The sequence below is a fragment of the Anas acuta genome, chromosome 12 (assembly GCF_963932015.1).
Source record: "Anas acuta chromosome 12, bAnaAcu1.1, whole genome shotgun sequence".
Classification (NCBI taxonomy): Eukaryota; Metazoa; Chordata; class Aves; order Anseriformes; family Anatidae; genus Anas; species Anas acuta.
In genome coordinates, this window is record NC_088990.1 from 10,238,072 (window position 1) to 10,255,138 (window position 17,067).

Consider the following 17,067-nt stretch of genomic DNA (forward strand, 5'->3'; position numbering starts at 1 on the left):
TAAATGCCAAACTGATTTTTTTTCAGGAAGGAAAGATTCATCTTCTGAAATCATAGATCCATGCAAGGGCCATACCCATGTGTAATATAGAAAGAGCATCTACTGGTGCTATTGTTATTTAGAGACATTTGTGAGTTAAAATACAAATTTAGATGGAAAAGTCTGTGTGCTGATTATAACTAGTTCATCTGTTCTGCCTTTTCATCTCATTTAAGTAAATTGGTTCTACAAAGACAGCTACAGTCTGGCAGTATTTTTTTCTTTTTGGTGACTGAACTATTATCCTTCGCAGCAAGTCGGGACTAACGATTTGTAATGACTCTGAGAGGCTGGCACATCCCCACGACACCAGAGTCAGCCAACTGCAACTCCTGGGGTCTTACCTCATCTGCAGAGCTTCCTCCAAAGTAAAGAGAAGGCTCCCACAGGTTTTCGTCATGCTAAATTGGCAGCCTTGTGAGCCAGCCTCCAGCCTCTTGCAGTGGGAGGAGCTGGTGCCAGAAGAGCTCATTCAGGTTAGTGGCTACGGCACGAGTTTGCTCTGCAGGGGGATGATAACTGTGGACTGTCTTTAAAATTGCTTCCAGATGAGACACTCCATTCTTTTTCTCTGTCAGGAAAGCGTTAAGGCTTAATTGGAAGAGAAATTTGAACTCAGAGAAATTCGTACCAATCATCAAGTCTGAATTTTAGACCTAATGACTCTGCTGTATTAATTTCCACTGTTGAAGGAGAACAAATACCGAAAGGGGAAGACATGTCAAGGTTTAAGTGAAATCACTTAAGAATGGTGAAATCAGGTCTTCTGATTAACTGGCTCATTTGACAGTGTAGTATGTGAGAGGGTGAATCAAGTACTTGTTTTCTTTTGCTTTACTGCCTGTGAACAGTGTCAAGCAGAAGTGACACACATTTTCAACATTGAAAAGCTTTCTCCACAAAGGAGCCTTTGGTCTTCTGCTACATGCCTGTTTTAGAGGATAAATACAGCCCACAGTTTTAAAGGGTAAATCAATCTGTGACGACTTAGTCGCAACAAAAAAGCATGACTGACAGCAGGTGTCAGTCAGACAATAAGCTATCAAGACTGTTGTGAACCTAGAACTGGCAGCAGGGGAGAGCGAGATGTATTTGAGCATAGTAAAGAACATGTACTAAACAGTAAGATGTGAGCCAATTTTAGAGGCTAGGACTGCTGATTATCTTTGTGTCCAGTTTCATGAGAGACAGAATCTTTTCCAAAGAAGAATGTCAGGCCTCTAAAACAAGACAATATGAGCATGTGATCTAGGTATAGCAACCTCTGTGTTTTGTCCTTTTCCCCTAATCTTTTCTTATTTGTAATTCTCATTGTGGATTAGATGCAGGTTCTTAGAGATGCACGTTCCTCTTTTCCTTGGGTAAAGCTTAAGTCTCTAATTGCCACTGTAATACAAATAATAATAAGAGCATAATCAAGGTTGTATTTGGTTTGTGGTTATTCTGAACACTAGAGGCTTATAGTAATTATAATATCATTAAATAGTAATGACTAAAGTAAGAAAGTAGATCATGAGACTCTTTGAAGGAGATGAAATGCTGCTCGGTTTTCTTCAGTAAGCTGGACACTGTGTTCCTGTGCACATCTTTTATGGCAAAAAGACCATCCTGAAATAATTTCCAAAATGGTGAGGCATAAATCAACCCCTGTGTGTTAAGGACAAAGTATGCCATATAAAAGACAGGTTTATGTGGGAGAAACTAAGCAGGAATCAACTCAGCCTCAAAATTAATTTTCTGTGCTTTTTGGAAGTGCACTGCATCTCACTGCATTTAGTAGTCAGAGGTACTGCATTCAGTGCACGGAGACAGGAATGTAACTATGAAGAAGGGAAGTCTTCTGTATACCTCTCACCATGGTATCTTGTTGCTTTATGAATTTGTGCAGCCAGGGGTATGACTCTATTTAAAAATGTTATGGAGTGTACTGATGTGAAAACATTGCATGATATGATTCTGTGACCCAGCCCTTTGTTCCGTGCAGCTGTGCTCAGTACCGCCATCGTGACTTGTATAAGCCAGTGCAATGTGGCATTTGTCTCCCATCTTCTTTCATAATGTGTTCAGAGTGTAAAGCTCTTGTCACATGCTTAAAACTTTGTGTAAATACAAGGGGTAAGTGCACCGTCCATGTAGAAACCAGGTAATGAGATTGCTTGTGCTGAGACTTCAGCTGCCAGGGTCCTTGTGGGACCAGAGCCGCATGCGCAGGTTCTGTCATTTGCACGAGATAGCTCTAAGAAGTCTTCCAGCAGCTGCGAGGCCTTTGCCCTTTCTCTGGGAGGGAAAAAGGTTTCTTTGGGATAGTTTAGTCTGTCCACTTAGTCTTGTATGAGCCGCAAAGCCTGCATTGGGCCCTGATTATACAGCGGCTCTGTGGCTGTTGCAGTGTTTATGGTGTTGATTTGTGAGGGAGAGATGTACATGACTTTGGTTAATGACCCTTTAATACGTGTCCTTCCAATCCAAATAGGAAGAGAGCATCCAAAAGCAAGGAGTGGTGCATGATTAAATACCTCTCCTGTGGCACAGTTAGAGCAGGCTCATAACAAACGTGAAAAATGCAATTTCATTTTCCTGCAGCTTTTCAATTTCCTACTAATACCTTTCATAGAGAAACAAAAATGCTTTCTGTTGAAATCATTATCATTTAAAGCCGTATAAATTTGAAAGCTCCTAGAAGGTTACCAAGGTTAATTAAAAAGCCCATTTTAATTGTTCCCAATATGTTAAGTATATTGTGTTTGATTTTGTTTTATTCCTTTACCTCCTCTTTGTCTTGTGGACCATGAAGTTTGCTGACAAAGGGCCAATGAAAAGGACTTAAACTAATTTTTACTGGAATTGCATTCTGGCCTGGATCAGTATTCAGGATGGTGTGCTCGCCTTCACCTGATGTGATGTGTTAATTTGACATGGAAACTGAGTAAGGCGTGGAAACCAGGTAAACAATTTACTGCATTAAATGAAATCCCATCTCCAGATCAGTGTTTTGCTGGTTAAAATAGAAGTCCTGGCTGTCCCTGCATGGGAAGCTGCAGTTTATCATCCGCCTGCGGATACTCAGCCCCGTTACCACGTTGTGCACTCTGCAGCTCTGCCTGCGGGCCAGCAATGTCACGGGGACGAGTGAGGCTCTGCCAGGCTCAGGAGCAGCACGGGCCCAGCGTGGCGCTCCCCACCGCAGTCGCGGTGCAGATGTTACATGCACAAGATCCTTCATGCGTTATAACATTTGTTTAGGTTCCCAGCGTGCAGCCAGGGACTGACTGCTCCTATATATTTATATCTGCTATGCTCACAGGAAAGAATGTGTTTTATTTAGCAGCTTAATCTGTAGGAATTCAAATAAATTCTGCCTTTTGACCCTTAGCTTGCTTGAGGTCTGTAGCATTGTCCGTTGCTCTCTGTTAATCCAGACAAATCCTAGTGATGTGTAAATGACTTTTTGGTACATACGGTCATTTTCTGTGTTTAAATAACCTCCTTTCAGTTGTTGAAACTGAGCCACTCTTGTGCAGTGAGAGATTGCCATATTAAACTCTCCTTAGGTTTCTTATGGACAATTGTATGGGAGCTCGCTCAGTAGAGATTTCCATAGGTGCTTGGCCCTGTAAGGGTCCTGGATTCTCCTGAATTCAGCTGGGATCCCTGAATGGGCTGGGTGTGGCACAGACAAAAATACCAAGAAGTCACTGCCCCACACCGTTCCACAAGGAATCTGACCCAAAGTAGCAAATTCAGAGCTGATGACAAACACTGTAGAGGAGGAAGAGGTCATGTACTTCAGCCAGAGTTCAGAAAGAAGGAATAGGTAACGAGCTCCAGCAGGCTTACAGGAGAATTTCCAGAGGGAAGTATAGAAGTCTGTCCCTCAATTCATCTACAATTAGACTGGAGGGGAAAAAATACAAATATTCTGTGGGGAACAGCTGGGGACAACAAAGAGGCTGATGGTAGGGACAAAAGCTTTTCATCAGGGAAAGTTTGACAGTTTTCAGTGCAACTGGAGCTCTTCCTGTCTAAATAAGAACCTGAAAATGCTTCTGGCAGGCAGTCTGGGTAGGCCTAGCTGCAGTGGGAAGCATGCTCATGCTAAGGGTGTTCTGCAGGGGGCCACTGATGAATCTTTTTCACAACAAAAAGAGCTCTCGCATTGAAGGCTATAATGTTGATTCCTAAACCCATTGCATTGTGGCAACAATAAAGTTGTTATTTTTGCTTGTTTGTTTGTTTTTTGTTTATGTTTCTCTGTGCAAATCTGAAAGGGTTGCATACCTTAAGGAAAAACAAACAAACAAACAAAAACAAAACTGTAAGGGCTGCATGTGCTGTTTGTGTGGGACTGGCTCTTACTGACAAGGAGCCTGGAAAGCCCTGAGTAGATTGCTGTACCCCCCTGAAGAACTGCTCTGCCCGCAGGTTTGCATGGGTTGAGTGGAACTGTTTTAGTTGTCTAAATCAAAATTTTTGCATTTTGCATTTTTTCTTTCCTTAGTGTCCTATTTCCATTTCATCTGATCTTGCTTGTAACTTGTAACAAGTCTGCTTTAAACCAAAGCAGCACATCCACAGCCTCATGTACAAGCATACCACGAATGTTTTAAGTGAGTCGGCTTTCTCTGAATAACGTGCCTTTGGTCCAGTCTGTAAGTAACCAGGCAGTGCTGACACCTCGTTGCTCTTTGTGTAGCCTGTTTAAAGCCTTGCTCTGATTTTGCCAAGTGAAGCCAAGATGCAGGCATTCAGTCTGGTCTTAATTCAGCATAGAAATCTTGATCATCTTGATGCCCACTTTGGGAGGCATGAATTCAAAAAATGAGTTGACCTTCAACTGGTAATGTTTCCTTTCTTTGTGTTAAAAATCTGTGTTTTCTAGCAGTCCTTAAGGTTACTATACTAATAGTAGAAGACTTGGAGAGCTTGAGAAAGTTCTCTGAGCCACAGAGTGGGAGACGTGGTTATGGGCAGGTTTCTGCCTTTTAGAACACAGTTGGGAGGTGTGATCTGAAGAGGTAAAAATAGGCAGTTAATTTCATTCATCAGCTAATGTCCTGTAGCACTGCTGTGTGCCACACGCATGTGCAGCAGAAGTGGAGTTGAGCCAAAGAGCAGCTGAGTTTGTGGACGGCTTCGAATCCAAAGTCACGACGGGACCTGCTGGGCTGTCTAGGATCCTCCCCCAGAGCATTAATGAGAAAGAGATGCCATCTGGAAGAATTTTCTTGCCAAGAGATTGTGATGCCATCTTTGTCTTCCAGTTCTCATCAGTCACAAATGGCTTTTAAACAGCCTTGCATTTTACCTTCAGTGAAATGATTTCATCTTCTCAGATGCTAAGAACACTCTCTTTGACCTTTCAATAGACTCTTTTAGAGGAAGACTTCTCTTCCTTTGCCTGCACCAGTGCATTCCCTCTTCCATCTTAGTTGACTTCCACTCCTCCTCTTTCCCCACTGTATTTTCTTTCCTCTTCCTTTGCTGTAGGTGTAAAACAGCTTGATTTAAAAAAAAAAAAAAAAAAAAAAAAGTGCTGTAATACTTCCATGAGGTTGGAATTTTACTGTAATTCTATGGTGTGCATGCACAAGAGAGAAAATATTTCTGAAATCAATGAGGTGTAAATGAATAGGACGTTCAACACAGTTACCAGCACAAATGTTATTGATGTGGAATCAAGTTTGCATAGACTGCCCCCTCATTTCTAATTCACCTTGGTTGAATTCAGGACTAACTGTCAAATGGGACTATCCATACCTATTAGCTATGATGATGCTGCCTTTATGCTGCTTATATTTTTTAAGCATTTTTCTACTGCACCCATAGGAGTTAGAATCGTTTTAGTGTAGGTCTGGCTTTGAGAGCTTGCTTGGCCCCAGCATCCCAGCTGTGCACATTGTGCTGTGTAACTGCATGGAGAAATAAAGGCAGTGTTTAGATTGGCCCTGCCTGCATAGCATTTATCACATGTTTTTGTTTTGTTTTGTTTTAAATGATGGTCAGAAAATAGATGGATTCATCCGCCAGACCATTCCCAGTGCCTCTTACCAGGACGTACAGACCCAGCTGAGATTGTTGTACACCATAACTATACTTTAAATGGAGCAGCCCCTGCCTAGGAGACTTGTAGCTGAAATACGTAGCAGAGAGGAGGGAAACAGGGCAGATTTAACCACTATTTTACAGATGGGAAATCAAGACACAAAAGCATTAAAAGTGGTAGTAGCTGAGCTGGGAATTAACACATCTGGTTCTGTCTTTGAAAATACCCTTTCCTTTTAACTTCCTTTTAGAATGACTGGCACTGTGGCAAAGCTGTCTTTTTCAAATTTTACACTCGGTAGCTTTAGAAGGTCTTGTCTTTAAGAGCATTCAGGAATAAGAGGAACTGGTAAAATGGATCTCTGACATAGAATAGCCTGATGCCTGTGGAATGACAAGAGGAAGAGTAAAAAGAGCATGGGACTGGAGAAAAAAAAAAAAGAAAAAAAAATGTAGGCCAATAATAAGAATATATCTAATGTAGGTATGGAGGGAAGTAGAATTAGGCTGATCTTTTATTAGCTAGCACTAAATCCATTTTGTCTCTTAAAAACTAAAATCCTGCTGGTGAGGTCCAGAAAGGCTCTTCAGTGGGATTTACGCAGACTGCAGGATATGTCATCAATAGCTGTTTGTTTGTCGTTCCCTGGATCTATCCACCTTACTTAAGGGCTTGAAAACTCTGCCAGTATAATGAGCCAGCTGCTTAACTGCTTCCTGAGTCCATATTCTGCCAGCTTGGTGTAGGCTGCGGAGATCCCTGGAGTCTGGAGGAAGAAGGAATTTCTCTCTCTTTCTCTCTCTTTCTCTCTCTCTCTCTCTCTCTCTTTTATTTTTCTTTTTCTCAGGCTGTGGAGGGACATTAAAGTCGTTTGATAACCAATAATTACATCTTAAAACATATTTTCCCCTAAGGGGTTCAGTATACAAGAGCAAATGGCCATGAAACAACTGTTCCTTCAGCTCAGCAGTGCTCCTTCTAGTCTCTGCCTGGGCTGTACAAGGTACCTTCCCCAGTCCCATCCATCTTACCTTAGGACAACAAAAAAGCATAGTTCTGCTGATGGAAATATCCCCTGAGCTGCAGGACTGGAGAAATAGGATTTGCCCCTGTGGCAGTTTAAGGTTAAGCTCCTTTATGTTCTTGCAGCAGTTTAGCTGCAGCTGTGGATTAGAGGAGGGTGTACGTACCCCAGGTCTGATGCTGCAGCCATTTGTTTCGGGGTGGGTGTTGTGAGCATGTGGCATCTGCATGAGTAATACTGGTCTGAAGAGAACGTGCATCCACGCAGAGCTCTTGCTCTAAACCTAAACTCCAAGGGTTTCATTTGCTGTATTCAAGTGCTCATGCCATTAAAAACACTGCAGCACATAAGAATTTATTCTTAAAGATACTTCGAGAGCTCAGTGGGATTCATAAATCAAGGTTACTTGATGACTACAAAAAGGAAAAACTTAAAGCATATAAAAAAGCAAGCTTTTGCCATGGAAAATTTAATTTTCTTTTTATTATGTAAAACGATTATGTAATAGCTTGGAGCTGGTTGCACTTGGTAATTATCACTATTAACTTATTTCTACTGATCACATGTTCAATAGCAAATAGGTCTTTTCATTAGGAAATAAGTCTTTACAATAGAAAATAAAGTCTTCAAGCATTTCTTCAGAAACGAACTTCAGACATGACTTTGGACTTTCTGATCAGCTCTGATTGTGCTAAATGCTTGGCACAGGGTGGCCAAAAGCTATATAAAACATCTTATGTGTTTATGTATGCTTATAGAGAGATATTTTCTAACCTTTATCTAAACAGTACTAGAAATAGTATTAATTTATGTAGGTATGTAACTACCAAATCATCTTCTCTAACCCTGTAAAAGAGCTTTGAAGAAACTTATTGTCATTCTTTTAAGGTGTAACAAGTTTCAGTTTGGAAATTGTTTGAATCTTCAGTTGGAAGATTTTCCCTTTAGATTTTTTTCACACATAAGCTTGCTTTTGTAGTTCTATAACAAATAGCTAAGTCGCTTCCTGAACTTTAACTCATCTTTTGAATAGATAAGTTTTCTTCAAATGATGAGCAGGAGCAGCTTTTATATTTGATATAAAAAGATCTTTTGTTAGTGAAGCAAGTTTTAAATTACAGAATATGAAAGTAATCATTAAAAATAAATAAATAAATAAAAACACTGCCCCATACTTGTGGAAAAAAGTTATCCATCTGCTGAAATATTACTAGAAAAAGAAGCATCTGTGTGTTAGGAAAAAGATAACACTTATTTGTATTCCCACTTGCTAGAAATATCAGAGAAGGTAACCAATACAAATGATGTCCTGTGTTATTAGACTTGCAGGAAAATGTAGTGATTGCCAACTCTTCTGTAATAAATTTGCATTTTAGTAGGACAGTACTTAGAAAATAAGGGGGTGAGCTGCAGAGAGATAACAATTTGGCATTGCTGTTCACATAAACAAATGAGTACTGACAACCACTGAGTGCAGTCCGTGCCCTATTGAGGAAGAATATAGGCCATGGTAAACAAAAATAAATTCCAGCCTGCAGGGCCTAATGTAAAAATAATCATCTTGAGAGGAAAGATCATCGTGCACCACCATATTATAGTTGCCATCTACCATCCTGGCAGTTCTGGAGCCACTGGACTCCGTTTTGATCTCTAGGATTTGTGTCTGTGTGTCTTGAATCGGGCTGCATACTCCCTAGGTACTTTTAGGGAAACCTGATCTGACCAATAATCTTGTTTAGTTTATGATCATGAGAACACCAGTGCTGTGTGTAATGTAAGTGGGATTATGTAGCTTTGCTCTAACATACAGGAGACAAATTATAGTAACTTTTCCTGATTGGCAAATGAAACATAAGGGAGGTGCATTTTCATAAAAACACTCCGAAGGCAGCCCGCCGCTGCTGTAAGGAGCAGTCCTGTTTTCCCTTCCTGGGCCACGTATTCCTAACCCCTCTTGTTTGTCAGAGCCAGAGGAGGTGGGACTGCACCAGTTGGATCAGGTAAGAAAATTCACCCGAAGCTGTGTAATTCAGAGATATTGTAAGGAATAGGAATGATAGTGGAGAGGAAACGTCAGCTTAAATTTGATATAAAAAGAACTTTCCTTCCAGCATCTCAGTATAAGAAGTAAATGTGACCATGTTTCTTGGTTAAGGAGAATATTTAGTAGCAAATTAATAGTAGGAGCTTAAATACATTCAGATATATTTGAACAGGAGGAGATGAAATACATTTTTTTTCTAGAAGTTGAGTGATAATTATACATATATCAGAAATACGACACTGTCTTCACTGTCTGAAATATCTTTTAAAGAGCCTCTTGAAAGTATTTCAGCTTCTAGCTAACCTTTCGAAGCATGTTGGCACATCTCAATTCCCAGCTGAAGAGTTAGGATAAAATAGAGGTTGAATAGCAGTGAACACTTGGAAAATTGTATCTCACAAATCATACTAAGAATTTTTCTATGCACTCTCTTGGCTTCAAGTAGCTAGTGGCTTAGTGGTTAGCATTTTTTAAAATTCTAGTTAAGAAATTTTACAAAAGCTACTGAGTTTTCTTGGAAGTTTCTTGCTGCAGCACCTGTAATTTAGCGTGATAATTCTTCAGCATGAATTAGCTGTCCACACAAAATTGCTTTACATGTTCAGGAAGGGATTTAGGACTGCTGAAGTCAAACTTCTGCATTTATTAAACTCTTGGCAACGTGGCAGTCATTTTTTAATACATAACACTTATCTTTCTTTTGTTTTATTCATGTTAATAATGATGTCTGAGCAAATGTCAGAGGGAAAAGTTCTCTTAAAGTCAGATTCCAGACACTGAATTTTAATGTTTACCCTGCGATCTCCATCATACTTAAAGTAAACAATTTCTGCAGTGTTTGAAATTGCAAATGTTAAAATTAATCTAGCTTCAGTTTTATCATCTGTACACACCATAATGCAAAACTGTGATTGGAGACAGTACTTACTGGTATTATTTAGCTTGACAGAAGCAATAGACTGGACTTTATCATAGATACAAGTTCATTTAAGTGGAAACTTTCAGGGACAATATACATTAAATTTTGTTTATCTTTTTGTCTAGTGCAAAATATGCATTTACTTAGAAATGCATTCATAAAAAATATATATATATTCTTGCCATAATTATTACAAGTTTTGTAAATCATACAATCCCTTGAAGTTGAATTGAGAGTTTTAATGGTGAGACAAGTGGTCAAAAACAGGAGTCAAGGACGTAAAGAAAGACAGAAACCAGGAAGCTGCACTGGCCTTGGTGTCTCTCCTGATCACTTGGTCAAGAAACTCAGAATATGACACCTGAGGCCATGCAATGTGTGATTCTAAAGTTGTAGTGTCCATTTAGGCCACCCTAATATATCTGCTTCTACAGCTTGGCCACAGTATTGCAGATTCTTCATTCATTAGCTGAAAGACGCTAAAATTAAAATAGTTATTGGGCTTTTAAGGATAAGCAACAGATGAGAGAACCCGTTCCTTTTGCCAGGTTTTATTTCAACCTGAGATGCTACTCCAGATGGTAAGGAGGAAGAATATCCTGGCACAGCCTGGCTTCCCTGGCATAGCAGGCAGTATCAAGCTCTTTGCAGAAAGAGATGCGCTCCTTTCTTGGAGGTAGGAGTCTGGGTTATCTGGCTCCTTGCATGCGATTCTGCGTTAAAAAGGAATTCCACCAAACCACTTTGCAGGTTTTCGAGAGTGCACAGAGAGTAACTTTGGATAAGCTTATATTCCCTAGTGTAACAGCTCTTCCGTATTAATGGGAGTTAATTATCAAGGGTTAAAAGGGCATTTCATCCTGTAGAACTTCTCAAGGAAGAATGAACCTTTCACTGTAACATTTCTAAGGTTAAACAACTGAATTCAAGGCAGGTACATCAGGGAGTAGGATATTAAATATTATATCAAAGCTCTTAATATTGTCTGAAAAGGGGAAAGCGAAAGAACAGGTAGGTGGAGCCACTTCTCAGCGCTACAGCTTTTGCTTCACAGGCTGTGTACTCTGTACTTGGCACTGGTGAGACTACACCTCAAATACTATGTTCAGTTTTGGGCCCCTCACCACAAAATACTGAGTTGCTGGAATGCAAAGAACAATGAAGCTGGCAAAGGAGCTAGAAAACAAGACAAGAGGAGCAGCTGAGGGAACTGGGGCTCTAGTCTGGAAGAAGGCTGAGGGGTGACCTCACTGTCATCTACAAATACCTGAAAGGAGGTTGTGGTATGGTGGGTGTTGGTCTCTTTTCTCAGGTGACAAGTGAGAGGAAGCAGCCTCAAGTTGTGCCAGAGGAGGTTTAAATTAGATGTCAGGATGAATTTCTTCACAGAAAGGATGGTTAGGTACTGGAACAGGCTGCCCTGGAGTGGGCAGTCACAGAGTTGCCATCCCTGGAGGTATTTTAGAGACGTGTGGACATGGTGCTTAGGGATGTGGTTTAGTGGTGGACTCAGTAGTGCTAGGTGATGGTTGGATTTAATGATCTTAGAGGTCTTTTCCAAGCTAAATGATTCCATGCTGAAGCTGCACACAGGACATTTCTAAGATCAACAGTAGTTTTCAAAAGCACCTTGAGCTGAGATGGTGTTTTTGACTTCTATATTTACTTTTTGTTTTTAAAGGAAGACGCAGTAATTTGAACTTATCACATAATGTCATGACTTAGACAACAGCAGGGATGGTTCTGTGTTTCTGTACAGCAGCTGAAGATGTCAAGTAGAAAGAAATGCACTGCTCTCCTAAGACAAATTAGCTTATCATATTAATGGTGAAATAGAGAACTTTGACCCTATTATGGCCAAAAGTAAGTTAGAGGATTAACACTCCAGACTTCTAATTAATCACAGTGTCTCATCCTCTTTATTTTAGCTGAGTAGGCCACTCATCTAATTTAAACCAACAGCTGTCCAGTATTAACAGTTATCTGTTAGTACTGCTTCTTGAGCAGCTGTCAGCCTAGATGAATGTTGCAATTTTGAATGTTCAAAAGTAGATTTCAGAAATATTCAGAAACATCTTTTAATGTGAAATACTTTTATTGTGTGAGTAGTTAAAGAAAACGTAGAACTTAAATTCCATGAACCAAAAAACCCACTGTTCACTGCTTATGCTATTTTCTCATAAAACAAAGTATGATACAAACAGTATTGATTATGGTTCCTTTCTTCTATAACATCCACAAAGTATCTTGTACAAACTAATTAACAACAGACATCACAGTTTTACAGCTTTACTGAAATGGAAATCTGAAATACATTATGCACATACCAAAATTATTTTAAGATGTTACCAATTAAGTCTAGTATCACTTCTCAGGTAAAACCTGAGTACCACTGAACTACTAGAGTAAGAAGATACATATTTAAACTACTTAACTCTTATTCCAATTGTTAGACCATGTTTTTAAGAGGAATACTGCACATAAATTTAACCCATTGACTCAACAGACAGGAATTTATCTTATATGCAAGATCTTATTTCTGTCCTACAGTTGTTTTATCCCAATAAATTAAATATTGAGATATCACACCTCTATCAAATACCTAGAGTTCTTCTTTTGAGTTTTTATAAATACCAACCCCATAAAATATTTCTGTAATAGTATCTTTCTTCTCCTTTTTAAGGCATCTGAAATTTTCTCACTATCAAAAGTCGAACTAGGAAATTCTCTCCAGAGAAAGACACAGCATGTCACTTTCAAAAAAGAACTGTCTTAAGACAATGTAACAAGCTTCAATAGGCTGCAGACAAGCTACAACCATTTTCCCCTGACCTGCCTCATTTTCTAAAATGTAACAGAGAGGAGGATCTCAGTGGTGCAGACAAAAGAATATAAGACAAATTTAATCTAAGATCTACAGACTAAACAAATTGTAGAATATGCTTTTATTATTAATAAAAGGTATTCCCTTTTTCAGTTCCTGCTACAGATAAACAACAATGGACCTGAATATGGATTCTTCAGTTATCTGTAAACCGTGAAAAATAAGAAAACAGGAGACAAACAAGTCAAAAATCTAACTCATCACATAGTATTATTGGACTTTCCAACCACAAGTACCATCAGTAGGGATGGTAACGAGGGCCTGGGTTGTAGGAGTTGTAGCCATATTGTCCATAGTGGGAAGAGTAAGACTGTCCTTGTCTGTGCTGCTGGTAGTTGTTACCCCAACCTCTTTCTGGCCTCTGATTAGATCTGTGGTCACCTTGCCAGTTGTATCTGTCCCCTCTAAAATATCTGCCATCTTGAAACCTACAATAAAAAGAAACAAAGGATTCGCACAAATTGTAAACTTTTAAAACTGAGTATATGAGCAGTTACATAACAATTAACCACTTACATTTTCATCTATTTGTCTTAAAAAAGATATCAAGAGTCACCTCAGATTATTAATCAATTTCTTACTACGACTCAATACGTGATTTGTTGAGCAGTGGCAGGACAGTGTTTCCCAGCACAAAGCATTCTATAGGCAGTAGAGCCACTGCTGGAACTTTAAATACTCTAATGGACCATATACTGGAAAAAAAAACAACCAGAAGGTTCATCTGTAGCTGTACTGAAGCAAGGTTCAGTCTACTAGCTTCATGGTTGAAAGCTGTGGCAAAGCAGGCTTACGTACAATTCAGTTACCTAACAGCATACCCCTGGAATTTGCACATACCCTAGCACATATTACCAATTGCTTCATAGTCTCCTGTTGATTCCCAAGCTGACAGTGTGAGTATATACCATAACTTAACTACACTCAGGGAGCTCCTTATCAGTGGTATTTAGGTATTGTTCAGGCTAAACTGTGGCTGTTTCACTGTAGCAGTATTGTTATGGACACCTGAGCTGCCAGGCAGTCATTTTTGTTTGGACATCTCAGTGGTGTGGTAAAAGACGGCACATACAACATTTACATGAAGTCTGTTTTGTGAACAAGGAGTAGGTGCAACAGTTCATCAGTTCAAAGAACAAAATTTTGTACACATTTAAGGTACATCTCTGTTAATGTTATTTATTTATTTTTAAACCTGTATAAACTGATTTGGGGTTTAACTTGATGACAACTTTCTAGAGTAATAAAAAGTTGGAACGCTGTCCTTTGCTTCAGATAAGGCACAAATTTTATTTAGATAGTTATCTAAGAAGTCTTCACAACTGTTAGGTATACAGGAGTTTACTTAAGTATGAACTCTGATGTTAGTATTACCAAATGTGCTACATGCGGTAATTGTCCCTTTTCAGTCACATGAAAGTCAGGTGTTACTGTCCAGCGCTAAATAAAAAGCTACAATTACATTCGGGAAAAAATAATATAATTCAAAATATTTTGCAGTAGGTGATTAACATTGCACTCGCTAGGCAGACATGATGGATTTTACATATATTTCTAATGAAAGAAATGCAGGCTAGTCTAACAGTGCAACAAATACTTAAGTTACAAATGAAAAGTTTTTTGGACAGCTAGCGACAGATAATCACGTTATTAGCCTGTTCCTTCACATGTTTTCCTGCTGATTATTATCCAACAGAAAATAGGCTACTTTGTTTTGCAGAACTCGCATCTTTCCCCTCTGGAAAGTGTTCCTGACTTAGCAGGAACAAACCCCAAGGCAATGGGTTCAGTGGTTCCAGCTCACTCCTTTCAGGAAAGCAGTTCAGTTTATACTTTTATACAAAGATCAAAGCTTTCAGTATCAGTAGAGAGAAAATATAAAACCTCACTACTTTTCAAATAAGACTCTTCACCTTAAACATACATAACTATGAAGGATACTTCTATTAATAGTACGAATTCCTACCTTTATTTTGAAATAAATAAGTGATCATTTAACCATGTATTTGTGAAACTACCAACATTTAAAAAAAAAATAGACATCAGTACCGTTCTCTTCTCTGGTTGCCACCAGATCTGTTTCTCCATTCTTCAACAATAGGAGGGAGATCTGCAGGGCGTTTCAGGTATTCTTGGTATTCTTTATCATCTGATGTGAACCGATGAGCAAACATCTTTTCATAATCCAGGGGAATGTCTAAAAGCGAAGTCATCCTGAAAATTTGTATAAACACAACAGAAGAGGCTTTAATGATGTATGAAGACTTACTGTAATAACTACCACCATCCACTTAGGGCAAATAAAGGACAATGAAAAGTTACACTGTCAGGTGAGCACAATAGCACAGACGACTTGATGCTCCCTGTCTTGATGACCTAAGACTGCAAATACAAACAAAATAGCCTGTTCTGGAGAGTCGAGACAATGAAGGACATGCCTTACAGAAATCAATTCCAATTGCACGTCTGGTCTTTGGACATATATACTGGATCTGTCTAAACACTGGGATTGGTTTTAAGGGACTCCATGCATGCAGGAAAAAGTCAACTCAGATTAACAGCCAATATAGTCAGCTATTACACAGCAGTGCTTTTGAATCAATTTTGAGTGTGATGAATTCTGGTTGAAAGAAATGGGGTGTTTCTGAAGGTGAGTTATAGAAAAAAAATATTTCTTCAGAAGGCACTTCCAAGCCACTCCTAATCCATTCCTTGCAGGAAGAACATTACTTGAGAAGTTTGCTACGGCAGAATATAATGCAGACCTTATAGATAATTATAGCCTGCAAAGCAAAATAATTATTTATTTACAATGATTTTTGTTTTAATAATTTGATTCACAGAAAGAATAGCACCCAAGATGATCTTAAATTGCCTCATAATACACTTCTCAAATGGGAGTTGTATTTAAGGTCTTAGTTTACTATTTACCTGCCTATATATGAATTTGCACTGCAGAAGTTGGTGCTACCCAGCGCTGCCCATCAGTGACAATCTGGCCCTAACAGGAGATGCTGAGAAAAGCTCCACACCCACTGTTTTAACAGGCCCTGCCTGATCTAGAGCATTAAAGGTCCTTGTCTCTGACTTCCACATCGAGGTCTTCTGCTGCCTCCTTGAAGATCTGCAAACTGGAGAGAAGGAAGGAGACGGGAGTTTTGTGGACCCTGAGACCGAAAACGTATCTCAGGGGCTCCTACAGTCTTAGGGGCTGGTAGCAGGGTGGCCAGTCACCTTCCCTCGCCTAGGGCCCAACGCAGCCTGGAAGAAGGGACGGGCTTCGCTTCGCTTCACTTCCCTCCCTGCCGGTCCAGAGCCGCCTCCCCCCTGCTGTAGCTCCACCGGAGCGTGCTGAGAGGAGCGGCCGGACTGGTCTCGCCTCCTTTCCTTTCCCTCCCCTCCCCTTCCCCGCCACCTTTCCCCCCGCACCGCGCTCCCCTCACCCTGTGCCGCCAGCCGCCGCCGCCCCAAGCCCTCCTCTTCCGGGCCGGGCCCCGCCGCTTCCCGCCGCCACCGGGGCGGTGCCTCCCGGGGCTGCCGGCCCCTCATGGAGCCCCGGCCTCAGGGCTCGTAGGGGTGGGCGGAGGGCAGGTTCCCCGAAATTGGGATTTGGGCAAAGTGCTGTGATATAAATAGCGTAGAGATTGGCGTGGTCCTTTCCTGGCAGGTTTTAGGGAGGCAGTTTGGGTCGGGACAACTGAAGGGGGTGAAACCGACCCGGTGCCTACAGACATAGCACTGTGAGGGTTGACAATGCGATGTAAGTGTATGTCAGGACTTAAAAAGTGCCGAGATGCACTGACTTCTAAGTGAAGAAAGAAAGATTAAGTGAAGCCTTGTTGGCAGCTGAATAATTCCGTGCAACCCAATAAAAGTTATATTCATGCAGTGTTTTGGCACCTGCTCCAGCCGAGTATTTGCGCTCCCACCCAGTGCTGCAGGCTTCCTTCCCCACACCAAGTTACACGTGGGCTTCAAAACCTTCCTCAGCAAGGTCCCGGGCAGGTGAATGGCTCAAAGCAGGAACTGCAGCTCCGCTCGCATACCTCTGCGGCTCCGGGCGTTGTTACTGATTTATGGCTTATAAACACGGCGCTTATAAACAGCTCGCTGC

The 17,067-nt window shown here is 40.4% G+C and overlaps 1 protein-coding gene across 4 annotated transcripts; it reads right to left on the reverse strand.

The window, feature by feature from the left end:
• Positions 1 to 12,145: 12,145 nt before the first annotated feature.
• On the reverse strand, positions 12,146 to 17,067 carry RAMAC (RNA guanine-7 methyltransferase activating subunit). Of its 4 annotated transcripts, none has more exons than XM_068695805.1 (4): positions 17,062 to 17,067; positions 16,397 to 16,416; positions 15,003 to 15,167; positions 12,146 to 13,381 (listed from the first exon to the last, which is right to left on the reverse strand). In XM_068695805.1, exons 3-4 carry the CDS (start codon positions 15,164 to 15,166, stop codon positions 13,192 to 13,194), a joined length of 354 nt encoding a protein of 117 aa, XP_068551906.1. In that variant the 5' UTR covers position 15,167; positions 16,397 to 16,416; positions 17,062 to 17,067; the 3' UTR covers positions 12,146 to 13,191. The 4 variants fall into 4 exon arrangements, with proteins under 4 accessions (XP_068551906.1, XP_068551908.1, XP_068551909.1 ...); XM_068695807.1 differs by lacking the exon at positions 17,062 to 17,067 and adding an exon at positions 15,986 to 16,084 and having other exon boundaries at positions 16,397 to 16,411; XM_068695808.1 differs by lacking the exons at positions 16,397 to 16,416; positions 17,062 to 17,067 and adding an exon at positions 15,990 to 16,074.

Bases quoted from the DNA above. Each gene is read 5' to 3' on its own strand.
- RAMAC (XM_068695805.1), bottom strand. From the start codon at position 15,166: ATGACTTCGCTTTTAGACATTCCCCTGGATTATGAAAAGATGTTTGCT. The intron at 13,382-15,002 runs GTACTGATGTCT...TTTTTATTGTAG, and splicing joins GGCAACCAGAGAAGAGAACG to GTTTCAAGATGGCAGATATT.